Below are 27793 nucleotides of genomic sequence, written 5' to 3'. Positions count from 1 at the left end.
ATTTTGATTAGTTTTATTGTTATAGAATACGATTAGGTCAACCATGACCGGAATAATTAATCTATTCTTAAAGCAAACCAGCTAATTTCCAACTAATAGTTTGACTCCTTCTTCAGCCAGATACTGTTCACGAGAAGGCACGCGTTGCTTGATTTGCCTGATAGCGAGGGAACTCGAAGGAATGTCAAGGGAGTTATACGTGCGATCGGTTACACTCTCCAGGTGCCTCGTAAATCCACGTCATAAGTCGTCTAAACCGGGCAAGTGTAACGCGAAGTGACCACTATGAAGGACGTTTCCCTGTTTCGTTCATTGCCCAGCTGTCTACTATGCATACAATGATACGTGCGCCGTATGTCTATTCAAAGACTTTGTCGCTTCGTTTCTTTCTTTCTTTAGTTTCGCGACTACGACGACGACAACGACAACTACGACGTGGATTTATGGTCTTTGAAACGATATCACCTCAATCGAAAGGAGTTATACCATGCCTTGTGGATATGCTTTAAATTTTGTATTTCTTTTCGTTCATTTCTCTTCTCGAAAACATCAACCCCGTCGCGAGTTTGACGTTATAGACAGTAGAAGGTAGATGCATGGTGAGTCGATCATCAGGTTAAACAAGATTCTATATGTCTCCTTAGCTCTTCGATTCCATGTCTTTCTTGATTTAGTAGTTGAACATCGAGTGGTCCAAAGGCGAGCACTTACAAATCCAAAAGAATTGATTAGAATCTCAGCGGGATGTAGCTGTCATCTCTATTACGGTTGAAAAACATGATCAATGTTATCATGTAATAGGATAGGATGATCAAAGTTTTCCAAGAGATCTGTAATTTTAATGATTAATCTATAATTAAATTCATCGTTAATTGTATTCAATTAACGAAAAATACATGAGTTTCGACGCAATGCTTGCTAGCTTGATAATGTTAATTAACAAAGAAAACATCCAGGATTACAGAGCTGTTCGAAAACATAGATTGATTGGATGGAAGACACAGATTAAACAAGATGTTTGCACGAGTATTATAAGAGTCACGCGTTAATTAGTACGTCGTACATATTATGCTTCGCACGTATCAGCACGAAGGCCAACGATTCCAAAGTTTATCATATCGCGATCCATGACATCAGCTACGCCGCATTCTCTTTTACGTCTTTTTATCACGAACCTGTTGTTGTGTTTGAAACACTTTCATTATTATGAGAATTAAAGTACATGAAGATCCAACAAGTTCGAGTAAAAATTAGATCGAGCTTTTCCATTTCAATACAAGTTGAGTCTTTTGGTATTGCTAATTATTCAATCTTTCGTTTCTTCAAGAATTAAAGAAATAAAAAATGTAATTAATTAACATGTATGAATTTACATATAACACAACAAAAGTGTGATAAATACAGCAAGTATTAAACCACTTAAAATGTATTATCAAGCGAGCATTGCATTCGTCGTCCGATGTACTTAATTAATTTTTATCCGATAAAACGATTCGCAATATCATCAACCCGTTTCATCACGATCATTAATAACCACCGTTCACTTACGTGAAACATGATTTATCAGGATGGCTATACCAGTCGTAATCCTTAACGTTGCACTTTGCTGTGAGAGCTCGTAAAACTTAATGTCACGTCTTAATTATCAAAGAGGCGAATTTATACCAGTGATTATGAGAACGTTAGCACATCTGTACAAATTAAAGAGCATTGACGTAAAGCGCCCCCTTCTCATTCAATACGAATCTCTAATCGGACTTCAAAATATATTTTGAAGTATATCGCATACGGTGAACTTTTGTTATTACGCAAGAAACTGGAAACGCAGATATCAAATGAACGTAAATCAAATCGTTTAATCTGTCTGAATGTTTTGAACAACCAACTGTTACAACAATTAAAGTAAATGTTAAAAAACGGCAACTACTAATGAACTTTTTTAAATATTGATAATATTGTTATGTATAATTTTATTATAAATGACAGCGTTAGGATTGCAATAGACAAGTGATAATACCTATTATGATGAATATATAGATATGATAAAGTAAGTTAAAAAAATATTATGATATTCGAATTTTATCCTCAATAATTATTTAATAATAATATGATAATAATGTATAATTTTTAAATCATACATAATACATCTACGGAATCTTAATAAAATATTTACGTAAGTAGTCCAAATAGCTTTCGGTGATGGATCCATGTTATCGATTTTGGTATTACAAATTCGCAAACTAATCGATCGTGATCACAAAACGGAAAAGACGCGAATTTCAAATTCCGTATGTTCAAGCGAATCGTCGAAGGGAAGTTTGAAAGTATAGGGCAGGAGTGCAAGTGTAAAGTCGCGTATTGAGATCGTGCATTTTGAAGAAGCAAATGAGAGAAAGAAAGAGAGAAAATAAAAAGAGAATGAATCGAGAAAGAGAGAGGAAAGATTTTATCTCGCACGCTCGATCTAAAGTCTCGTTCTGGTCGAGAGCCAAGAGAATAAGAAAAGAGAAGAAGAAACATAGAGAGACAGAGAAAGAGTAAAGAGTAGGGTAGAGAGGAGGGTTAGGAGGGATCTTCTTCTTCGTCGTGCCAACCGTTGCGTCTTTCGCGCGTGTTATTGCTGTGGATTTGCATGCGATCAGTTGCCGATTAAGCGCGATAAAATCTCGGAAGCTCCTTCCCAGTGAATCGATGGTCGAGACTTCTGTTTTATTGGACCCGCGGACGGGACCCTTGAGAATTTTCAATTCAGCCCTTTTAATCGAATCCAGACGAGTTTATCGACGGGAGTTAAGCATGTGCAGGAATAGGACGTTATTATCTTAGGACGAATTTACATCATATCGTTTCTGAATGTTAATTGCTTCATAAAAATACATTAGAACTTTGAATATCCAACGATACGTGGATTAATTTCTTTTAATCGCATATCTGATTTGATTGATTATTTGAATGAAATTTTCTAATATATAGAACAATATATTCTCATTATGGCTCTTTTGAGAATCAAAGCTTACAGACTAAGGCGTCTCAACTAGATATATTTGAGCAAAAGAAAGAGAAGGGAAAGGGATTCTGAAGAGGAAGGACAGTGAAGGCACGAGCAGACTCCAAGCAGGAAATCGTCGTAGGCCGAGCGGAATTCAGCGAGTGACACCACGAGTCGACGGAATCTGAGCGTTGCATAGCCCGGGTACCTCACGGTCCACGGATCCGGCTTCTCTTTCTCCCTCGAAGTACCAGAATCCGTCGTCTCGTCGTTCTCCTCGTCGTCAACGCTTGATACGCGTCTCGTCGCGATCGGATTCGCTTCTGTATATACGCGCGTCCGAAGCACTCGCTAGCTCTTCTCCCTCCTTCTCCTCTCCACTCTCCATCCGTTCCCTTTCCTCCCTCCCTCCCTCCTATCCTTCGCATCCCTCTCAGCATCCAAGCGACCCTCTTCTCAAGATGCTCCACTTCCCTCGACTGCATTCGTAGCGCGAGTAGCGTGCCGGGCGAGCTGAACTTCAGCTTCTGTTTGCACTACTTCGTCTCCGTGCGCGGTATGCAACGCGGAGAGGATTTGTACAGGAGAGAGAGATTATTATGTCTTTTCGTTTACGCGGTGGTGAACCAACAGAACGAGTTTAGGTGTTAAGCACGAACCCATTCCACTTATTCTCTGAGTGTTTGCCTTTTAAGAATTTCTCAAGGGACAATAAGCTTGAGATAATAATTTATTTTTCATAGTTATGTATTTAATATATTGATGATGTTCGATGATTATAAGATCGTAAAAAATGATCGTAATCTTGCTGATAGTTTTTCATATACATTGTGATTTAGGATTTATCAAAAATTATGTAGATTGTTTATAAGGTTACATATATTTTGAAATTGCTCCTAGACATCTAGAGAAATGATCTTAATAAAAAGAAACATCGGAGGGTGACGATTGGATTTATTCTGGGTCGAAGAAGAAAGGAAAGGAAAAAAGGATGGGAGAATCGTCCTTCTTGGTTCGCATTTGCAGGGCTGTCTTTCACGTTCCACCATCAATTATTATCGTCTTCGTGCGGCATCGTAGGGCTGATGGTGAACATCGTACGGGTCTCGTCGTAGGCGGACGGCGATTGGGCGTCGGGAGGGGTTGCCGTCACCATGGCGACCGACCCTCTTCGACCAGGCTCTCCGACGGCTGGGTGGGGACGAATAACTCGCGAAAACACGTAAATTAAACGCACTATAGGGGTTGATGGGGCGGAATGGGGACGAGTGGGTATCCCAGCCCGTGAAACATAGCCGTCATAAGCGGATATTAAAGCGTGTTTTCCGGGAGGGTGGACTCGAGGGTGGAGACGGGAATACGTCGTTGTCGGCTCTAGAAAAGTCCACACCTTCCAAGACAAATATAGTATGGACGATGTAGCGACACAAAAGAGAAAAAAATTTAATGCGCATAACTTCCCAATTTACATGGAATTAAAGTAAAGTAAGGCATAGTTAGATGAAAGAAAGAAAAAAAAAGAAAAAAAAAAAAAAAGAAAAAAGTCCGTAGCAATAATATCAGAGTTTTTAAGTACTAATGATCAAAAAAACTTTCAGAGATCAGTCAAGTATATTTCTTTCAGCTTTCATCGAGGATACGAAGACCTCTTCGAAACTGTCCAGAGAATAAGGCAGCGCGCGCGCGCTCGTCATGGGATTCCGCAAAGCTATCGCGTAGGATGAAAAGAAATGGAAAAAGAAAGGGGAAGGGATATCGTAAAAATACTCATGCGTCCGCGTAGAGTCGCGCGAAACAACTTTCCCTATATGCGTTATTTTCCTTGCGCCAGGTTTTTCTGCTTATTGCGTTGGAAGTAGTCGCGGCTGGGTCCTGCCGACTACGCCGAGGTATGAAACCGCGCCAATTACCTTGTCAATTACCCCGATTGATGGTCGCCGCCATATTGATTTCGCAACCAATCAAAGTCCATCGGTACTGTCCATCTCTTGACTCCCCCTTCCACTCTTGAAGAAGCAAAGAGTACAGTCGTAGAAAAGCGCTCACGCGCCGCTTTTCTCTTAGGAGGGATCAACCGAGTGAGCGATAATTCTTGCTTTTACCCGTTTGCCGGATGCCGAGAACGCCTGCCATCGAACAGATCGAACGAGCAATCTAAAGTATTTCTCACTCCTGCTCGATCGTCGGGTATACTGATTCCTTCCTATACCAAGGAAAGATTTAGTGTCTCTCCTCGTTGAATCAGGAGGACTATTGACGAGGTTAAAGAGGCCGATTCTGACCTCGGGTATATTTTGCTGAAGCTCAACAGGAAAAGGAATTCAGTTGCACAGAAAAATTTACTTTTTTCTTGATATCATAATATTAATTTAATGGAAAATGTCATTGCAAGAAGGAAATAGGCGACCTGGTCTCTTGAACATTTTTGTGATAGCAAGAATTGGTCTCCGTCTAGGAAATCATTAATCGAATTACGGAGGAAGTTAATTATGCCGATAAGCATGAGAGTCCACGAATCTCGTCTACGATCCAATATCGGTATTTTCGAAGCGATTCCCAAAGACACAGGTGTTTCGCGTAACAGCAATTGTGTTCTTGCATAGATTACTGTCAGGGAAACGTCGTTTCTCGGCGTATCTCGCCGACACGCATCGCAACGGCCATTCTGATCGTGCAGCTGACTACCATCGAGCCAGACTCTCCGCACCGACCGATGTTTGGACTCCGGCCGGTTCAATGCAAGGTTATTTATGGTATTTCGATCATGATTGGAGTCGTATCAATGTATTCTGTCTTTCGTAAAAAGGCGTTCTGCGCACGCGGCTACCTCGCAGAAAAGACGAACACCCGTGATAATGCAATCGAAAGCGAGATCAATACCTTCTTCGTCCGATACTTTTTGCGATGTCAAACACTTAATACACTTCTTTGATGGAACGTAAAGAATAACGTTGTTACTCGTTGTGATCGAATACAAGAATTCTATATTAAAGAGATTGGATGATTTTCTTTGAATATCTTAAGCAATGATTAGTTTTAACAAAGTCGTCGTAGGACTTATCTTAGTGCCGCTAAGATTAAGTTCACGCTTAACATGTGTTTATTTCAATGATTTTGATTGGATATTATCGAGGACGTTCTCTCATTAAAAAGAATTTTGAATAATAATATTGAATCGATCATCGAGAGTATGAAATGTTGAAAGAGAGACAGTAAGCAGTCACCGGGGTCCCGGCGTGTCACTCCTCGTGACAACCTCCCCTACATGGACTTACTTTATCGAGCGTGGAACGCCGAGGTCGGAAGCGACTTCGATTATCCGAAGACATCGCGTACGTTCTTGCGGCGTGTCGCACGTACCGAAATACTTCTTAACCGCTTGAGCTTTCGCGATTACGGATAGTGGAATGCTCGTTACCGCTTCTGCTTCTCTGGCTCGTGAATAGAAGGAGAAGATTGTATGAGAGTAAGAGAGAGAGAGAGAGAGAGAGAGAGGGTAGAAGGAAGATAAGGAAAAAGGATACGAAAAGCTTTAACGAAGCGGCGATGTTTAAAAGAGCGAAGGAGAACCAGCGCAAAGGGTAGCGTTGACAAACGTTAAGGCGAACCATGTGGTCAATGCGCGTTTAAACGCTCGAGGTAAACGTTTAACGTTCCGCGCGAATATACGGAACGTTGTGTCGGTTATTTCGAATGCGAGGGACCGTTTTCACGTCGGCGTAACTCACGTCGCGACGGCGAGCGTCTCCTCCACGTGCTCCGTTCTCTTCCTGCTGAGGGAGACCCTCCGAACAAAATGCGAACGTCGTCGGTTTACTTCCCGCTACTCCTATCGCGAATCCGTTTATTTTATCTTTAATCACATCTAAATATCTTGGATTTTTTAGAGAATAGATAAAAAAAAAAAAAATTCAAACAGTGTTTTTGCATATTCTTATTTAGGCAAATTTTAGAATATTTTCTCGTTTGAATCTATCTTTTTATTTGGTCTCTAAGGAATCCTGATGATTGTTAAAATAATTTGAAATAATGCTTTGTAATCTATTGTTAGCATTTGTCATGAGTACCTTTTGACAAGATCTTGAAAGAAGAACGAGACTAAGACTTGGACAATAAATAATGGCCGTCGAATAAACGTTGGCCGTGGAGGATTAATAAGCCTCGCGGGAATGCCCAACGTCCTTCTTGCCGTCCTATTCTATCCCAGACTCATTGTCCATCCGTTGGGTACTTACGTTTGACTCTGAAGGATATTTCACGTGAAGGAAGAGTGCTGAGAAAAAGCGTAAGATTGATCGCGAGGACAGTAAGGAGGTGGAGGCAGATTAGCGGTTTATCGTAGCTCGATCACGGGGAGGAATAGAGAGGAACAGAAGGAGAAGGAGGGTTGAGTTGTGTCAGATCAGTAGGAGGAATGGTGCGCCAGGGCTGGAAAGGGGCTGATGGCCCAGTTGTTGATCGCGACTTGCATTTCAATGCGGCGAACGCGTACGTAAAAGTGTTTGGTGGATTCCAAGAGGGTAAAAACCCCTTTTGGCGATGGCCGCTTTGAAAGAGGGCCCACAAAGGCGCCGCCATTTCGGGAACACGTTTTGTGCTTAGTCAGACGTGTCCGCAGCCATGGTCGTGCACCCCGAAGAATGTGCACCTCCAAACGGCCTGATTTTCGAGGCCTACTTTCGCTTTTAATAATAAGTGTAAATATGTTGTGCTCGTTTTCTCTAGACACTCAAGATCACAAAACAATCCTTGTTTGTAGTTTCAATGTGCCAGTGAAATTTCTCAGAATATATAAATCCTGTTGATGTTTACAAAGTTTTACATTTTGACTACAATACTGATGACAATAATATCAAAGATGCAGAAATTGCAAGTGGGTAGATCTATTCAGGGTCACAAACTTCGCACGAATTCTTGATATTATCTCTTGGAAAAGGTATCTTTGAAAGCACGACTGGTTAAGAGTTAAGATACAATAGTTTATAGGTCGTAAAGGGAGCGAGCATGTTGGTTGTCCTTGCGACCGCCAGGAACGAGCGAGTTGACCACACGCGGCATCCGGAGAATCTGTTCATTTATTTCGCATTAAACCTGTTCGAATTTTATAGCCACCTAAAAGCGAGGCGGCAACAATGTCATCAAGATACTCGACTCTCTAGATTTATTGTCGCCCGGAACTCAACGCTCTTTCTTTCTCCGTTTTCCGGGAAACCCAGTGAGATTTTGTTAATTCAGACAAATTTTCGTTTTATCAATTAAGTCATCGAGAATAAGAAAATATAAAGTAATTAATTTTCGTTATAATTTTGTCGAAGTCTTAATTATACGCGTTATCGAAGCCTTTTATTATTTATTGATATTTCACTGTTGACACGTATATATATAGAGAAAATATTACAGTCAATAATTGAGACAATAGAGAATTGAGAGAAAAGAATTCCATAAAAAAGACCATATAAACAATCGTTCGTATTCGATAAAACCTTCATCAATTACTAAAGTGATATCCCTAATTAGAGAGATAAGAAAAGTGAAGCATTAAATCTATTTACGAGCTATAAACAGAACGGGACAAGAAATCTTTAAGGACTCTTGGGTTCTCTTTCGACGTTGAACCGAAATAAAATGAATGAACGATCTTCCCGCGAAGACGTTTCCCGTTGTGCCATAATAATTCGTTAGATTTATTAAGATGAGACAATCTTGCTAACGAAAGAAATAGAAATACAGAGCGATGCGTAATTAATAAAATGAGAAGTCAGTCTTATAAACTAGAAACTTAACAATGCCGAGAGATTTCTTATGAGGAAAAAAGTGTATAATAATTTGAACGTCATTAGACTTTCCGAGGGAAACCCTCGGAGTGCCAATTCTTTGAACGTGTTAGCCATTCAGGTCAGAGGTTTCCGCGAGTTGCATTATTTAAGGGGAATCGCGACTCGTGGCTTTCTAGAAACCGGACGTAGTCGGCATATTCAAAGAGCATTGCCGGCGTACACACTCGAGATTAACCGAGTTCATTATCGTGGAAAAACGCAGGATCGTGCTTAGTCGAACGATTGCAGTGCTATGTCGCAGGAGAAAATCGTGCCGAACGATTATCCGTGCGAAACGAAACGCTAATAGATAATTCGAGAGTTGGAATCTATCGATCGATCGTTCGAACGATCGACAGTTACGATCAAAGATTATTATTCCGTGCGGAATGGAAATTTTTCATCGACCCAACTATCTCTTCCCGTATAAACATTTCGTAATATATTTCTTGATTTTATTGGGATAATATGGAAAGTAGTATTGCTCATGTTTTATTTATTTAATAATTTCAATAAATTTTCAAGCTTTATAAAACGTCATACTTTTAATTGAAATGAAAAGACATAGGCATATTAATAGAAAAATTGAAATCGCAATATCGCTGATATGGGTGTTCAATTATGATTAGTTCAACTCTCTTTCCCAGTAAACACTTTGTTACTGGAAACTACAATAAGTACAATAGCAGGATTCAATTTCTTTTTAGATCTTTCTGCTTGACGATGATCAAGGCGTCGGTGAAGTAATTATCTTCGTCATCGAACTAGCTAATCCTGTCAATAGCAAAACCGTCTGACAAAGAAATCGATCTTCCTCTTTATCGAGATTTAATACCAGATAGTAGTTTTTGCAAATAAACTGGCCAATTGACTCTCGTGATGATTGCTTCATTACTCGTAGTGAAACTATACGAATAAGGCAAGTTTGAAGTAAGCAGAAAGAAAGATGTAGTGAAAAAGGATTCAACGTTGTAATAGCGGAAGCTCGTCAGCCATATGAGTATACACGTGTTCGAAAGATCGCCAACAGGCTCTCTCTCTCTCTTTCTCCCTCTCTCTCTCTCTCTCTCTCTCTCTCGCTCTCTTTCTCTTATTCTCTCTTTCTTAGGGAGTAACGAAGAAGAAGACGAAGATAAGGTACCGATACGTAAGTGACACGTGCTACGAAAATACACGCTAAGAACTAGGGAGGGAAGCGACAAGATAAAATTAGAAGGAGAGAAAGGCGAGGAGTCCGACCGTTTGTTTTGGAATTTCGGTCGTTTCTACGACATCGCGCGAGACTTTTTCTTCTCCTTCGCGAGTCGAGAGGAAAAACGATTTTATTCGACGAGGAATCTTCGTGCCCGGCCCGTGAGTTTCTACAACACTTAAAATGTATTAACACTTGACTCTTGATCAGCTTAAAAAGATTGAAAGTCTTAAGTTGATATTTAACGATCAATGTGCAAAGAAAAAGTTAAGATTTTAATGAAAAAACGAATCCTTATGGATAATAACACGGTGGATTTTACTTGAACATTTCTTTTTTTTCTTCTTTGAAAAAAAAAAAAAAATAAGAAATCTTTCACGTCAAAGACTTTCCAGCTTGTACTTCTCTCATGTACCCTTTTCTCGCTCTATTTACTTTTTCTCGGAGAGCTCTCTTCGAATGAGTTATCGCAGTAGTGCCTTGAGCCCACTCAATTACCCTAATGAGCACAAACGCCAATAAAGCTACCACGTTTCAAGGAGCACATCTTATTTTTAAACTGGCCATTCGTGTTGACGAATTTGCGGATGCTTGCTAGTCGTTCCTCAAACAAGAATAAAGAAAAATGTGAATGGACTGAGAAGCAGGCATGTTGACAACAGAAATCTTTTTAGATTTTTAAATACAAAAGATGATTTTTAAAGGAATCCATATTAAAACTTTTTCTTATTATTTTTTCGAACCTTTATCTCATCAAAATTGGAATTAATATTTTACTCATTACTAATGAGTCATTAGATTTTATAAATTGCGATAGATATTGTAAAGAAGGTTGAAATATTTTATCAGTAGTCAATACTTCACATGTCAGACTTAAAGACCTCCACTATCTCTTTCTGTTTTCTTTCTCTCTCTTTTTTCGCCACCGTTTCTGTCAAAATGACAAAGTTCCCACCCTCCGTGAGAGACAAAAAAGACGATTGCGTAGAGCGTCGGTGAATTTATTTTCGTACTTCGCTCTCTCCATCTTTTACTCGCTCGAAAGAATAATAGATTCAAATTCCATTCGAAGCTTCGCCACACAAGATCGTTGAATTCAATAAAATGACCGAAAGGCGACGCCACTGACCACGTATTCAACTCCGCCGATAAAACAGACTAATCAATGACGTCCATTTGCAATGTTGCCAAGTGCACAGAAAAACGATTTTTGGCGGTGGGAGGGGTTGATGTTAAAGGAGACGCGAAGGCGACGGTGGTGCACGATAGGGGTGAGAAAAAACAGTGTCTCGAGGGGAAGAATTTTGACGTATTCGGTGTGCACGTGGGCCATGGAAACTTTGTTCATTCGGAATACGCGCAATCGTAAACGAATGGAACGCTTTTATGAGCTAACTGTTGAAGTTTTTATCGGAATTACGTAACGATGTGGAGTCGTTTGAGTGATCAGCAACAAAAGATTCTTGTATCCTCGTTTATTGGAATATTTTGTGGTTTGTAGAAACATCTTTTGTTTTATTTGTATTATCAATGAATAATCTATTACATTGGTCTATTAAATTGGACGATTACAAATATAATCAATTTTTAAGACTTTGTCATTATGTTTCATTTAAGGTTACCAGCAGCATGAGTTTTTGGCCGCGAAGAAGATTCCGTATAACGCCGCTACGAGCTGTAGCAGCGTTTTGCTTCATGATCGTGCTGTTTTGGTACAGTCTCGGTCGGCAAGAAGTACCACAGCAACCCTGTAGTGTTCCGGAAGAGTATACTGAGAAATTGCATGAACTTGCCTACAGGTTAGTCTTATTTCATTTCTTGGGAATGGTTATAACCATCTGATGATAAGACAGAAACTTAGCGATGGTAGATAAATCAATTTAAATTTAGCATACATAGATAATTATTCAACATTATAATCAACAGTAGTTAAGATCAATATTTATTTCAATCAAGTAGATTACTTTTACCGTTTACGAGTATTTAAAAACTATGAAGAGTTCTTTTTATGATAGCCTACATATTGTTACATCAAACATACAATTCGTTCATGTTGTGTATAAAAGTTACTGCAAACATAAATACTATTGTGTCTTCTTTAGCAAGAAGTACTTCCATGTCGTATACTTTTGGTTGACTCATTTTCTGATCAAGAATTTCTCTTGATCACAAATTCAAAATTATTTTCAATCATAGTGGCTACTTTTCGTTTTTATCCTCGTACGAAACAGGGCACACTTGGTGTTAGCTAAACTGGGCATCGTGCATTTTCTGTGTCTGGGCGCGCTCTGGGGTCAAGTTCGAATAGGTCGGGCACTGCCCTGGGCTCGCAAGGTCGAACTCTGCTTGGTTGATACCTTAAGAGACGACGTTCTCATTACAAAAGCATTTCGAGAGGTAGGCTTAAGTGCTACGTATCTTCACGCCGCTGGAGTTTATCGTGTCCAGGAGCATGAGGTTGGCGAAGATTCTCCTAAAGTGGAGATCGTTGTCTTTGAAGAGGATGCTGTGGTAATTATAATACTTTATAACAATATCTGTTTAATCAATAGGGTACGAATGCATATACGTGTTGTAATTAAGTTTTCCTTTCTTTACATTAATTACAACAAAATCATAATATATTGAATAATATAATAATTATGTGAAATTTGGATAAATAGATTAAAAGGTTCATTCTTCCGATAATATGAGGACAGTGTCGCTGTAGGGAGTTTATATGAGACGATTGTTTTAACTACCGAATAGAATACAAGGAGAAATTCAATATAATAGAAAATCGTGATGTATATTGAAATTGTGTTAGTAAAGAAGTCTCAAAATTATAGTTCCGATAAAAATGAATCATAAAACGAATCATCTTTTCTCTCTTGTTATTCTTACAATCAATGAATTGTTCACATTTCGTGAATGTAAATTTTTACCTTATAAATCCATTATATGAAAAATTCTCTCTCTACACAAATTTCTAACTACTATATTAACGTCGCGTATTTTCATGTCACGTAACCAGGCCAACCGAAAATCATTCCTTGGCAGGATATTCGGTAGTAAAATGACAGCGAGAACTTCCCGTTTACGTGTTTTCGTAAATCACGGCGCCGTTTTATTACGATTGGCGGCTCTTGTCAAAATTTCTCTGCCAACTTTCCTAAAGCAGAGATCTCGCTTCTTGTTGGTTCTCTTTATTCTCATAAAACCATTGAAAAGATCGTCAAAGGTTAAAGAGCTCCTCGTTACTTGCGAAATTATTGGAAAACTTTTGTGACATGAATTGTCTTTAGAACTGGATTCCTTTATCCGTACTTTTTTTTTTTTTTTTGAGGGATTATTATTTAAGTCAAATGTCCTATTGCCTTTCGCTTCCAGACTCAAATGGTAAGAAGGGTAGGATGGACGAGAAGGGTCTTACCACCGGATTGCGAGTTTTCACCGAGTTTGCAGTGCTTTCCACCTCAGCTGGTGATTCCTCCCTTACCAGCAAAACAATTTGGTGGCCGATTAATGCCCGTACCAAGAGAGGGCATCGAACTACAAAAGTATCACTATCCCAACGATTGGTGGCTGGAAATCAAGCCTACAGATTGCACCGAAACTCAAGAAATAAATTCATAGACTTGCAAGGCTTCCTTGGAGTTCTTCAAAGAACTAGTGCCACAGTTTCGACGTGCCCATTTTCAATAATTATCTATATTCTTAAGTGTATGCATTTAGTTGAATGAGGTTCTCGCTGAACGCGCTATCGATAAGTAGAAGAATAGAAACGAGCCCGAATTGTAGCTTCAACAATAATCTTTTTATACTTATATACATATATATATATTTTTTTTTTTTTAATACAAACCATCGAGGTTATCGTATTTTATTATAATTCATGAGAAGAGAGCAGCATGTCAATTCGTTGAAAAATTTTCGATAATTAATATATCCAAGTATTGTTTGTAGGTGTATATATTTAATAATATTCTTTTTTTTTTCGAATGGCATACAATTTAGGAGTCACGTTTAAAATATTAGAATGTATCATGCGGTCCACGTTGATGAAAGTATTAGGGAAAAATTGCTTTGCGTATAAATCCCGAGCTAAAGATCTCGATAATTATACTATTCTTGTCGTTGGTATTCCGTAATATTCTCTGAATATCAAGAAGCATCCATTAGTGCAATTATCGCTTGAAAATCGTATATAAAATTTATATATTATGCACTATTTATCGCTTGTTACGTTTAAGCATGTCCTTTATTTTAAGTAACTTATACGTATAATCGAGTACGTTTTATAGAAGCATATGCATTTGTACTTAAAGTATCTTGTGATGTAAGAAACAATTTTACGATGTACTTGCGCATCAAAATCTTCCAAAAATTAAATAAATTATACGGTAACATTCGTTCAGTCTTTTATCAAAATTTATCAAAGCACAGAAGATGTAACAGAGTTAAACAATATTTATTAGTATTATCGCGAATTATATAGTGTACGTTAGGATGATTTAATATACGTCATTCTACATGTTTGTTCATTCTATTGAATAATCTCTATGTGAAACTATTTTTATGATCGTCGTTCTCGTTTATTTTTTTCTCAAAAAAGAAGCGTGCGATAACATAAATTACAGTTTCATTTTCGATGATGTGGATGGTCGTGTTTCTGGCTCTTTAATTATCGATCGCAAAATCCACAGAAGTTTCTGTTTCTCTTACCCCATGTTGATCCATTCCCCATTTCCTATTCATCGTCTCCAATGTCACGACATCGGAGACTCTCTCATCGTGACTTCTCGATTGCTTCGCTTTTCAAAACTTCACGGAAGCGAACTGAATCGGAAATGAAAAGGCATTCCTTCGAGACTCGACAATCCTTTTGCTTTATCATCCATCAAGAAGTGCTTCCAAAGGCATCGGACCCTTCCTTCGAGGTATGTCTTTTCAAATGAACACTCAATAGTAGAACATTAAAAAGAGAGTCACTATATCGATGATAATATAATAAAAATCATAACCCATTTAAAAAAGAGAAAATACGATTTCGTCTTCGTTGGAAAATAATTCATTTGTCGCATCTAGGTGAATGAAATTAAAAAAAAAGAAGAAAAAAAAACAACAAAAAAAAAATGAAAAAAAAGGAAAAAAGAAAAGAAATGACAACAGATATCGTGAATGTTTTATACAACGAAATAGCATTTATTAGATCTATTATAAATTGTTCTTATCTTTGAGCATGACGTTTTTTAAAACATTTTTTTTTTCTTTTTTTTTTTTTTTTTTTTTATATTAAATGCGGCAAATGAACCACTACGCCGTCGACGAGTTTTCGTTATCTTGTTATTTAGATTTCTTAGGCTTATTTCGGTCCTTCCCCTTGTAGTCTAAATTAACGAAAGTGAAGAGAACGAGGAAAGTAGATATTCCACGGACTCCCAACTTTTCGAGAAGTTGAAATTATTATTACTACGATCTCTTCTTTCTCTCTCTCTCTCTCTCTCTCTCTCTTTCTCTCTCTTTCTCTCTCTCTCTCTCTCTCTCTTTCTCTCTCTTTCTCTCTCTCTCTCTCTCTCTCTCTCTCTCTATGTCACAACTCTCAAGCTTTTCATTCTCAAAAACATTAAAGTGCCGATGAAAGAACGAAGATGCACGTAATGTCAATCAACGATATTAAAACTCGATTCTCTGGATCACATATAAATTGATAATACAAAGCGTTGCAAACGAAACCATGGATTTATTTCATTGGATCATAATAAAGAAATAAAATTGGAAAGAAAAATACGTGTGTGTAGTTGAATGCACACACATACACACACACACACGCGTGCATACATATAAATTTTTTTATTCATATTTTTCAACAGATCTTGTCAAAAAATCTAATCCGAATCTAATGTCAATAATTCAATTATTTCGAAAAGATTTTGCATTTTTAAATTATTATTAAGTTGTTCAATATAATTTAAAAGAAGAACATCAAAGAGAAAAATCGTGGAATTTTTTATAGTTCGTCGTTCTGTTCTAAAAAGTTATAATACTTGCAATTAAAAAACTAACGGATCACGATACAAGTAAGGAAGAAACGTAATAACGTAGAATGACACTAGACACCGTCTAATTAACGTCAGAAAAAAGAAACGCTTATCTCTCTTTCTCTCCAGTATCTTGAAAATGCCGAAGCGAAAGGTGGGGAAAGTATAAAAGAAGATTCACAGAGAAATACCTTTCAAGTTATTCGTCATCGGTCTATCTATATTCGTCGTCAAAGCACGTGTATTTAGTATCTTTTTAAAAAATCATCATACATCCATAGAATTACATAGATGAATAATAAATCATTTAAGCATGATCATTGAAATCATGAAAATAGAAGATTTTCTTATAAGTCTTTAACAATTCGAGATTAAAAACGTTTTCGTAAAATATTTTCAAGATACGAATATGAACTTAAAAGCGAGTAATCGTTCCTAACGTTATGATTATTAAAAATATTTCAAGTAGAAAATTCTCATTGAAAAAAGAAAAAGAAAAAAAAAGATTGACGTTTAATTTGTAAAATACTTTTTTCTTCATAGGCTTTAGCGTTCGTTCTATTTTTCATATTCTTGATGGAATTCGTCGAACTTTTCGAAGTACATAAATACGTAAGATCATATAAATTTTACAATCCAAAGTCACGAAGTCGATCACGTTGGATCTCTCGTTCGCCGAAATATTATGGAGTTAAAAAATCTACAAAGAATCATTACTATTCTCATCCTGCATATCCAAGGTAAGATTATTAAAATAAACACAATTAAAATATTATTACGGTATAATTTAACCTTGCCTTATGTTTACATTACAATTAATATGCCAGATATTAAGATCGTCAGTCGGCGATCATTTCAATTTTATGATCGAACAAACGTGATCGTAATAATCGTTCACATTATTAATTCGCTCTACTTCACAGCGTATTTTATTTTTCGTAAATTTTATTACTTTCGTTCGATACTTTTCAATATTGATCTATTAAAAAGATTAAAAAATAAGATTGATAGGCATACTTGTAAATTTTCGAATTTAGCACGAATGCGTGAGCGCGTAATCTAATTAGATTAAATAGCTATCCACGATTGATTAATTGAATGAGACTTCGTTGCTAGACGACCGTAGTTATACATGGCATGGTTTTGCGTAAAATCGATAGTACCTCATTCGCACTTACAACACCGTTGGACATCCATAGATATTTGGCACCCTCTTATATGATTTACTCGTACATATCTGATATCTTGCAAGTGCTTCTAATAGAACTCGAAACTTTGAGAAATGGACTTGTATAGTTACTTAGTAGCACTTATTACACGAAATCTATAGTAATTGTTTTGAAGTTACCACCGAATGATATGGAACTTATTGTAGTGATCTAGTTAGTCGTATTATAATTGTTTTTATTTCATTTGATTGTCTTTAGAACAATATTTTAATAACTCGTAGTAAAGGAAATCGTTACATAAGGACGTTTCATTTCTTCATTTTTATTCTTAATAATACACTAAACCTTTTAGTTTATTATTTCTTTTTTTATACTTTTTTTACCAATACTTTTTGCGTTATCTTTTAGTAACCCACTTTCAGGATCACACGAAACTACAACAGTACAACTTAAAAAGGCTATTCAAAATCTTGCACGATGGGTGTGATTATCATTGAAACTAATTGCAAGCTCTCGTTTTCGTTATCTCCTAAATGTAATCTAATCGCTATAAAGATACCAGTTTTCTACCAGTCTCTTGATCTCTACTTCCGTTTTCAGACGAAATCAGTTCTTTGAGGATAAAGGGAACTCGTTCTACTTTTTTCAGACGGATACTTTCTCATTATGCGTAATCTTGGAGGTTATCGACCGTGTAACCTGCCATGAGTACTTACCACAATGTGTAATAAATTTCACGTTGTCGCTACGATGAATTCATATATATGCGTGTAATAAATAAAATGGTGACATTAATTATAAGGAACATTAATCAATCCACACATTGTAAAGTCTTCTACGTTTTATCTTTTCATTGAATCGTTAAAACTTTGTTGTCGTTTTAATCGCGTTCTTTTATTTTATTTTGTTTCTTCGTTAAATATTCATCAACGATAATCAATATAAATACTTAGAATCGTTGAAATAAATTGGACATTAGATTGATCATAAATTTTTATTACGACCGGTTTCACGTATCTATTCATATTTTCACTTCGCTGTAAAATCATGCATACGGACGATTTACGATCGTCTTGTAATAAATGTCGATCAGAAAAGTTTCGAGAAGTCATGGTTATTACCGTGAAAAAGAAAATCATACTTGTAAGTAATATTATTAATATAATTTGATTGTTAATAATACTTTCTAGATATGCTCCTCTTTACGAAGAATCTTCAGTCTCGGACAATCAACCATACACGATAATCATCCAGCTACCGAAACGTGAAGAAAAACGTAGAAATCATTATCATGAGAAATATTACGATGGAGATGATGTGCACGATCATGATTACATTGGAAATCGGCATTATAATGATCACGACGAGGATTTTGCTTCGAGAGCATTTCATATCGGTGAGAAGAAAGTACGAATTAAAGTAAGAATCTTCCTACTTAAATGTTATATATATATATATATATATATATATATATGTATGTATATATAACATTTAAATATACGTAAAAATCAGATCTCAAATGAGAAACACGCTTATTATTTATAGGCTACAGAAGATGCAGGTTCGAAGGTGCACATAAAGATATCGAGAATCGACGACGACAAAGGAATCGTGATAGCCGATAAAAATAATATGACCATATTAACGACGCCGATATTTTTGAACAAGAAATTATTACCAACTCGAACTGCAGAGACAAAATGGTTGACTTCCGAGCCACCATTATTTTTTCAGAGATATGTACAAGGAGTTTGATCGAATTATTTCTACTTCGTGACGTTCAGTAACATTATATGTCATACTTATCCAATAACATTGATGAGTATGACAGAAACAATGGTTTCTTTTTTTTTTTTTTATCATCGAACTCATACGATCTTTATAGAGAAGACTGAATCTTTGTTAACTCGGTATTTTAGTTATCGAGAAAGGAAGTTTAAACGATAAAACAGTACAAATTTGATAGATATTTATATCTAATATTCGAATCGACTGCAGAGTTAGGAAAAACGAGAATCAGATATAGTATGAATTTTTAATGGCATATGCTCTCTATTTTTATTTCGTATAATTTATGCACTGTTTATTGTTGGTCATTTTTTTAAATATTAATTTATTGCGAAAACATATATATATATATATATATATATATATATATATCTAAATGTATATTGTATGAAATATGGTACGTAAAAATTGTATGAGAGAATTCAGAAATCCAGAAATATTAACTCCCCACTATGAAACATCCTTCACTCGAAGAAACAGAGAAAGAATTGTGTCGCAATCGGAGGAATGGTGTATCGAATATTGGCAACTAAATATCCTGGACGACCCAGATTTAAGGCTGCTCCTTGCCAGGAAATCCATCCGCATTTACCTAGACCTTTCTTAACGACGACGCCACAGCTAGAAAGACATCACCGATTCTTCGTCCTTCGGAAACGTCAGAATACTTCGTTCTTTTCCTTTTTCCTCCATTTACTCTTGCTAAGTCGAGTGACGAGTCGTAATGACGACGGTAAAAAATAGAGAAGAATAAAAAGAGACAGAGATACATATAAAAGGAAGAAAAGAGACGAGCGGATAGAACGAGAAAAAGGATTCAAGGGTTATAATCCTTGAAGCGCCTTTTATATCACCATTCCAGTATCTCTACGTACATCATTCCCTATTTTCTCCCATTTCTCCCTCTCTTATATTCTCTTATTTCCATTTCATTATTTTAGTAACAGTAACTAGTAGATCTCGGTCCAGAAGCATTTTCTTTTCTTCTCATTACATTCTTAATAGAAAAAAAAAATATATATATATATATATAAAATTAAAAAAAGTAATAAAAAAGACAAATAGGTGGATGAGGAGAACAAATACTTCGAGATGAATCACACAAAAAGACGTCATTTCTCAATGTAGTTTTTATTTCTAACATAATAGTCAACGAACATATCGTAATAATAAATAATAGCAATAATATACAGTGTCTTGTCGTTTTTGTTCATGGTACGGTGTTAGTGTATTTTTTTTTTTCTTTTTCGCTTCGTCGTAAACATCGTCATCAATTATTATTGTAATCGTGAGTCACGTTGGTGTGTATGTTGGCTTTACGTACGTTTTCTTATTTCTTTCTTTTTTCTTTTCTTTTTCTTTTTTTCTTTTTTTTTTTTTGTTTGCAGTCGCCCCTGTAGTCTCTTGTGTTTTATTTTCCTCATTATATCTCTTCTTCTTCTTCTTCTTCTTCTTTTTTTGTTCATTTTATTTGTTTCTGGTAACACGGTTCACAACATCGATAAAGACACTCGCGCACATTCAGACGCATCCCTTTTTTTTAAAGCCGATCCTACGTCGGAAAATATATTGTTCTCTTATTTCACGAGTTCTCTCCCTTTTTATCTTCATCTCTCTTTTCAAGCTATCTCCCTTTTTCTCTTTTTCGAAAACAAATATTTTTAACAATTCTTTCTCTAGGATTTGGACGCTTAAGTAGGATGACCAAATGTAAAAATTTTATTTTATTGATTTCAATAAGTTTCTATCAGAGTTTAACAAAATACATGAATTTTATATTCTTTATCTATCGAGCAAATCTATCGGAGATCATTACAAAATTACATTCCACGAGAATAATTCAATAAAAAGAAAAAAAAAAAAAAAAAACATTGTTCGAATATACAATAGCTTATCCTAGCACCCTACGTTTGATATGTGTTTTTTTTCATTTGCGATTTCTTTATTTCGCGTCTTTTCTAATATTATCACAGCCGAGTATCGATCGGCTGATAATTAATATTTGCCACTGGTAGTATGAAATAGAAAATTTAAAGGCAGATAAATCGAAAGAGTATGTACTTTTCTTACAAAGAGGCAGAGAAAAAGAGAGAAAAAGAGAGAGAAAGAGAGAGAAAGAGAAAGAGAAAGAGAGAGAGAGAGAGAGAGAGAGAGAGAGTGAGGGAGTGAGAGAGAAAGAGAGAGAGAGAAAGAAAGAGAGAAAGAGAGGTGGGGTACTTTGAGCTCGAGCTCGTAACTTATATTTCATAATCGCATATGCGACTGTGAAATATTTTTTGTCTGTATCGTGTACATCGAACGCATATGTGGACGTCGAAACGATCGAGCGTACGAAGAAATATTTGCCAAATGTATTCCGTTCGGTCTCTATTCGTATGTAAATAACTCAGCCTAAAATCAAGCCAGAAATTCGGCCCTTGCGTTTCGCACGGCTGGTCTCGTGCCAATATCGACGTGCGGCTGATTTGGTGGTCAAAGAATCGGGACGGGCCGCTTTTGAACTAATTCTTTCCAATTTTCATTCAATTTCTCCGTCCTTCGTGAAGCAGTAACGCTTTAAAAATGATAAAACAAATTTTTCTCTCTCTTTTGTCCTTTCTTGTTTTTTTTTTTCTTTTTTTTTTTTGGTTTAACTTGATATTACAATAACGAAATTTTTGCTCGCTCAATATATTTATGTACAATAGAAAAAATGATTCGCGTTCGATGGATTCGAGTCCGTAACAACTATCGCGCATGTGTGTGTGTGTGTGTGCATTATATCGATCGATTATTTCCTCGTGTTATGTGTTAATTCTACACAGGTCTTTAAACGCTATTGCTTATGGCGAAGAAAGACCATATTTTACGACTTCTTCTACTTTTCTAAAACGCAAAATGCTGACTAGGCACGTCGATCGGAAACCAAACAACGAATAGTTTGTACTTCGTTTTATAATGGAAAAATCGTAACGATGAATTATATAACGATGCTCGTATATAAATATCATTGCGACTCGATATAATATATGTATGTATATGATTGCTAGTTACACGACCACTAATCGAAGTCAAAAGCAAAATATATCCTTCAGTGAAACCATTGATCTACAATAAGGATTCTTACTACGCGATTTGCGAAGATCATCGGATAGATTTCTTAACACTTTCGTTGCGAATTCGCAAATGAAAGATAGAAAAAGCATCATTGATTTTATTGTAATCTTATAAACTTGATTCGTATACGTTTCATAAAAACTTGGAGAATAAAGAGAAAAAAGGAAAGACAATATATATATATATATATACATATATATATATATATTTTTTTTTCTTTTTACTAAATTATTTTCGTATTTGTCTTATTTTTATATGACGCAATGCAAGTGTTAAGAACTCGTAGAATGAAACATCATCTAAGAAACGCGATATATTACATGTTAAAATGTCAGGCAAAATCTATCAGGTACGAAACATATTTTCCGACGTGTAAGATCCTTTGCTCCGGTTTATTTTTTAATTATTATTATTATTATTATTATTATTATTTTTATTATTATTATTATTAATATTATTAATATTATTATTATTATTAATATTATTATTATTATTAATTATCACACACGCACGCTCATTTGATCGATTCGCAAGCGTACTCTACAAACTTTTTTATGTTTTCGTTTTATTCTCTTCGACATATTCCATATCTCTTCAACGTAACTCAAAACACGTACGCACGTTTCCACCCGTTTCGCATATTTTCGTTTGCCTATCACTATGCCATCACTCTTTTTTTTTTTCGCAATACTTTTCACTCGTCCTTCTAGACTTTTGAAATTTAATGTTTCTTTTGTTTAAATCGTTTATGCGTCTTTGTTTTTTATTTTTTATTTTTTTTTTTTTTTCTAGATCTTCTTCGGCCTTGCTCTCACACGCGGGGATTATATAAACATAGAAACATACAAACACACATGTTTTCTTAATTTGTGTCATCATCGTCGTCCGTCTTCTTTATTTCTTTCCCTTTATTTTCTTCCCCTTCCTCTTCTCCTCCTCCTTTTATTCTTTTTCTCCTCTTTACATATGTGTATCTACTTTAGCACGCCTGCTTTTCTTCCTTTCACCTCAATTTTTATGTTAATAATAAATCATTTCGTCTCTTAATTCGATTCGCAATCAACTATTTTACAATTTGTTGTTTTTATTTATTTATTTACTTTTTTTTTTTTCATTTGTTCTCGAAGCACTTTATTGCAGATTTTTTAATTCTTTTTTTCTTTTTTTTTTTTTTTTTTTTTTTTTTGTTAAACAAAGCACTTATTGCATTATATATGTGAATATAACTCACTTCAATGTCTCGTGTCCATTTTTGTCCATTGAGTTAGTTTCTATATTTGACGTTTCGTGTAACGCGAAACGCGCTTGTCCTAAAGTCGATGAGTTAGGAGAATTGTGATGGAGTGGCGGAAAGGTGAGAATGGCCCATGGTAAATTGAAATAGTGCAAGTATCAGTTCGCTTGTGATTAGAGATCTTCGTGTCGAGTCGAGGTATCGTTTTTGCGACGAGTGGAACTTCGTTTTTTTTTTTGTGCAACTACCCACGATCGATATGGCTTGGACACGTCGATGAAAAACCCGGAGGAAGACTAATGATTTTCTTCTTTTCGTCCGAAAGAGAAAGAGGAAGAGAAAGAGAGCGAGAGAGAGAGAGAGAGAAAGAGAAAGAGAGAGAAAGAGAGAGAGAGAGAGAGAGAGAGAGTAAATAGCAAATATTTTGACTCCTTTACGATACTTTAACAATGAACTTATAAAAAGAAGTCACAAAATCAAAGGAAGAAATAGATTAACAAATTTAACATATTTACTGTCCTTTAATACATATCCATACGTGAATCACATTTTAGGCAGATTAATCTCAGAACATATCTAAACAACGTATTATACAGGAGTTTTACAAGAAAAATTTTTCTAACTCTGAGAAAATAGATCATAAAAAAAAAAAGAAAAAAAAAAAAAAAACAGTGAACATGTTAACATTTAAAGAATATGTCTCTTGATTATGGAAAAACAATGACGCTAATATTTTAGGCAATTTAAATGGAAGAAAAAGTTTGGGATCATGCGTCCATGATGCAATGACTCGAACGCGTACGATACGAAGACACTCCCTAAAATAGTTAAATCGATGTCGCTGAGAGACTTACAATTCAACAGGTATTTCAATATAGTCGATTTTTTGCGATACCTCTTGAAAGACTTAAGAATTATATCCGTTATAATCACAGTCGATGTATGGGTGTAAGTACACAGAGGCTATGCACGTCTAAGATATAACGCGATATACTCCAATCTCTTCTTTCGACCCTTTCTCTTCATCTTTTTCTCTCTTTTCAACTTTCTTCACATTTTTTTAGCTACGAGAAAGAGAGAAAAAGAGAAAAAAACAGAAAGAGAGAGAGACGTATAAATAGAGATTCCTCGAAAAATTAGGAAGGACGTTTTCCGGTGAAGGTAAAAAAGCTCTTCCATTTTCCCCTCCTCCAACCCTTTACCGCGTTTCGTCCTTCGACTCCCTTCCTCATCCGACCTCGATGCATTCTCGTTCGCGGATTCTCTCTTTTTTGTTTCTTATAGCAAGTTAAAGTTCTTTTCGTTCGTTTTTTCGGGTGTACGAATAGTACCTGCGTGTATATAGGTCTATGTTTTATATGTAAGTGTGTGTATGTGTGTGTGTGTGTGTGTGTGTGTATAAGGCTCGTATCACTCACGATATTTACGAAAGAGTCTGGAAAAAGAGTCCGAGCTAGTGCAAATATTTTTAAAGGGAGCCTGCACACGCGGAAGGAGTTTCATCGCATTTTTTAGAACCACAGAGTCGTCTCTTCGACGTCCGGATCATCCTGATAAGTCCGAATGGACATCGAACAGGAGGAGGGGTCAGAGGTTGGGGCTCGACGATCGGCCAATAGGCATCCTCTTCTTCTTCCTCCATCGTGCGTCTGCTTGCCTGGACGCCACCAAAAATGACGCCGAGGAGGTGAATGTTCGAGTAATGAGAATCCCTTTTTGAATTTGACTTGCTTCTTAAGATTCTCGAAACCTCGACGGGGCTAGGCAAAACGTAGCGGCGACAGCGAAAGAAGCGGCACGCTGGCTGGGCCTTCCCCGTCGAGCGACCGTCATACCGGTGTCTCGAATGTCACCTGAAAATCAATACTCTTTTAATATTCCAATAAAAATTTGCTAATTATAATTATAAAATCGTATATCATTCGTAATGTAAAATTTTTATACAGACTTTATATATATTTTTTAAAAGATTTCTAACAAGACATTTCTATATTTTTTTTTGTAAATATATTTTCTTAGATTTTATTGAACTATTAAAGATATCGGAAAATAATCGTATTATGTTAAGGGATCTAATATTGTCGTGTAACTATCGTATCGATAATAGTAATCAATAATCAAGTAAAATATGCTGAACTGTCTGTTGTTAGGAAGTCAAACGAATTTCATGCTTAACGCGGAAAACTTATGAAAAGCTCTCAAAGTTCAGAATGCTCACACTCAAGCTTTAACTTTTCAACCGACACCATTGTCGAATAATCACGATGAAGTTAGAGATCACAACCTCAACAAGGATGATAGTTAATTACTTAACATATATTTATCCTTTACATATTAATGATAAGATAACGAAAGTCCGACAAACGATATTGTTTTATCTATGAAAGTACTTAACGCCTGTTTCTGAAGTATGTTATCGCAGCTATTTCTATGTATTTTCTTTTGCCTCCAAAGAAACTGTCATGCAATTTTCGCGTTTACTCTCTTATGCCGTACACTTTTACCGTACTTCGAATTCAACTTAGAATACAATTTATTTTAGGATATTTACGAGTTAATAATGTATCAGAAATTTTGCGAGAAAGTTTACGAAAGTCACTTATTCAATTCTTTCATTAATATATCTCATTAATTTTACTTTCACTATATATAATTGCTGCACTTAAAGATTATCATCACTTGTTTATTAATATCTTAAGATAATTTTTTTAATCGAACATTCAGGCTATTTTTTTTTTTTTATTGAGCAAAAATTAACACGATAACACGGAAATTAGTCATCAACGGTGATCGGAGCAACACTGAGACTAATTTTCTGAGACTCGTGAGAAATTGAAGAGTCTCTTCTGACCCCTATTCGCGATGACAGCTGCTCCATTCACGCGTGGGCAACAGTTGGAAGGTATTTCATTATCCTATCTTCTTCACGAGTTTTGTTGGCCCGAAGAAACTCTTCTCGCTGAGGCCATCGAAAGCAGCTCAGTGTACTAACTCAATATCAAGTCACTTTTCTGGCTCGCGAACGAACGATAATTGAGTTTTTGCGTCGCTACATTTTCGACCGAACTTTTTCTCCTTTGAATTATGCGCAGCTAATACGATAGAGCTTTCTTGCATCCTCTTTTGGATATTTTGTTGCAATAGACATATCGAGAACACCGAACGAGAAATCAGCTTTAAAAAGGACTCGGTAATTTATCGCCGAATAAATCCACTTGAAAATAAGGAAACTTTCTGCCAAAGTAATAAGTTTTTCTTTTCGTTCCGGAATTCGAAGAAACGTGAAAGCACTTAATTATAGTAATGTTCTTACGGAGGAACTAATTCTCATTCGACTTTACGACATTACGACACATAGTGTAATTAATCTTTAAAAAAAAAAAAAAAAAAAAAAAAACGCTGAATGTCGAAGAGACACAGATAAGATAAAAATATTGCCTTAAGTTCCTTAAGATTAAATGCTTGGATTAAATATACGGGCAATTATAATAAATGGGCAATTAAATGTAAAATTAGATACATTTATAAAACAAAAAGTAATTAATCAGATTAAAAAGATACGTCATACTAATTCCAATTTCAACCTAATTTCGTTTCCGTTTCGACTATCTCGCTGTATATTTCATTGTTTGATACGACATTTGTTCGTTTCACAAATGGAACTTACCTCCCTCGTGCCCTTTTTCGAGCGCTTCCTATCGAGCTTCGGTGTTTGAGGTAGCAAGGTGTAATCGCCACCCGCACCGCCACTACGTTGCCGCGTCAGTGGCGGATGTGACATGAGCGGCGCCCGCCGTGGTGGCGAGAATTGAACACCCTGCGGCAGTAACGAATACCCGAGGTTTTGGCCCTGGGTGAAGGGCGAAGTCGGTGGAAAATGATTTGCCACCACAGGCGCCCAATACTGATGAGAATATCGGGCCGGTGAACTTCCTAAAGACAAAACCAATATCCAATGGTTTAATTTCCCTGATAGAAGTCATAAGAGTGCAACTATTTCGTACGTTCGTATCTAGAAAATAATGAATATTCCATTTGACATGTCTTTTTCTTTATTTCTGTTTTTGTTTTTTTAAACTATAACATTACTCAAATATTGGTAACGCGTTTCGGATGAAATTCGGATGAATGCTGAGCCAAAGTTTAAAAACATTTCCAGAATCCATCTAGGAGAATATGTTGTTTATAGTATGGACCATCGAAATATAACAAACAATACTGACAATTTGGAAAATTGGAACAGGAAAAGCGTTCAGAGTTTGTGTAAACGTTATGATAGATTTCTGATATTTAGTTTATTAGAAGTTGAGAAATCCGTGAGGGATTGTTGTCTCGCAAACTTTCGCTCCTATGCTTCGCTGCAAGTTTTTGATAATTGCTCGTATTAATGGTATGCTGTATTTTATAACTATGGGTTTATATATATATATATATAAAATCAACTATTAAAGTGAATATAAGTATAAGGAATCAGACAAACTAGACGTTT

At 36.1% G+C, this 27793-nt stretch overlaps 3 protein-coding genes across 6 annotated transcripts in view; 2 read left to right on the top strand and 1 right to left on the bottom strand.

The window, feature by feature from the left end:
- Positions 1-11207: 11207 nt before the first annotated feature.
- On the top strand, positions 11208-14227 carry LOC118441307 (uncharacterized). Its single transcript, XM_035865507.2, has 4 exons — positions 11208-11490; positions 11615-11796; positions 12229-12508; positions 13367-14227. Exons 2-4 carry the CDS (start codon positions 11627-11629, stop codon positions 13610-13612), a joined length of 696 nt encoding a protein of 231 aa, XP_035721400.1. The 5' UTR covers positions 11208-11490; positions 11615-11626; the 3' UTR covers positions 13613-14227.
- Positions 14228-14635: 408 nt separating this feature from the next.
- LOC118441352 (uncharacterized) lies at positions 14636-19410 on the top strand. 4 transcript variants are annotated; one of them, XM_085660295.1, is made up of 4 exons: positions 14636-14916; positions 16561-16757; positions 18377-18593; positions 18732-19410. In XM_085660295.1, exons 1-4 carry the CDS (start codon positions 14743-14745, stop codon positions 18939-18941), a joined length of 798 nt encoding a protein of 265 aa, XP_085516421.1. In that variant the 5' UTR covers positions 14636-14742; the 3' UTR covers positions 18942-19410. The 4 variants fall into 4 exon arrangements, with proteins under 4 accessions (XP_085516421.1, XP_085516420.1, XP_085516422.1 ...); XM_085660294.1 differs by having other exon boundaries at positions 18377-18605; XM_085660296.1 differs by having other exon boundaries at positions 18377-18582; positions 18732-18947.
- Positions 19411-23982: 4572 nt separating this feature from the next.
- Positions 23983-27793, bottom strand: part of LOC118441308 (popeye domain-containing protein 1) — a 41676-nt gene continuing 37865 nt past the window's right edge. The window contains exons 7-8 of the mRNA XM_035865511.2: positions 26972-27237; positions 23983-25157 (exon numbers count right to left, since the gene is read on the bottom strand). Of these exons, the coding sequence (XP_035721404.1) occupies positions 25134-25157; positions 26972-27237 (290 nt within the window). The 3' untranslated portion in view covers positions 23983-25133. The remainder of the gene's footprint in view (positions 25158-26971; positions 27238-27793) is intronic.

This window comes from Vespa mandarinia, chromosome 11 (assembly GCF_050613455.1).
Source record: "Vespa mandarinia isolate Hongniang chromosome 11, ASM5061345v1, whole genome shotgun sequence".
NCBI classification, from domain to species: domain Eukaryota; kingdom Metazoa; phylum Arthropoda; class Insecta; order Hymenoptera; family Vespidae; genus Vespa; species Vespa mandarinia.
Note: the sequence above shows the minus strand (reverse complement) of the source record. Positions and strands in the feature narration are given on the sequence as shown.

Bases quoted from the DNA above. Each gene is read 5' to 3' on its own strand.
- LOC118441307 (XM_035865507.2), top strand. From the start codon at position 11,627: ATGAGTTTTTGGCCGCGAAGAAGATTCCGTATAACGCCGCTACGAGCT. The intron at 11,797-12,228 runs GTTAGTCTTATT...CGTACGAAACAG, and splicing joins TTGCATGAACTTGCCTACAG to GGCACACTTGGTGTTAGCTA. The intron at 12,509-13,366 runs GTAATTATAATA...TTTCGCTTCCAG, and splicing joins TCTTTGAAGAGGATGCTGTG to ACTCAAATGGTAAGAAGGGT.
- LOC118441352 (XM_085660294.1), top strand. From the start codon at position 14,743: ATGTCACGACATCGGAGACTCTCTCATCGTGACTTCTCGATTGCTTCG. The intron at 14,917-16,560 runs GTATGTCTTTTC...TTTTCTTCATAG, and splicing joins CATCGGACCCTTCCTTCGAG to GCTTTAGCGTTCGTTCTATT. The intron at 18,606-18,731 runs GTAAGAATCTTC...TATTATTTATAG, and splicing joins AGAAGAAAGTACGAATTAAA to GCTACAGAAGATGCAGGTTC.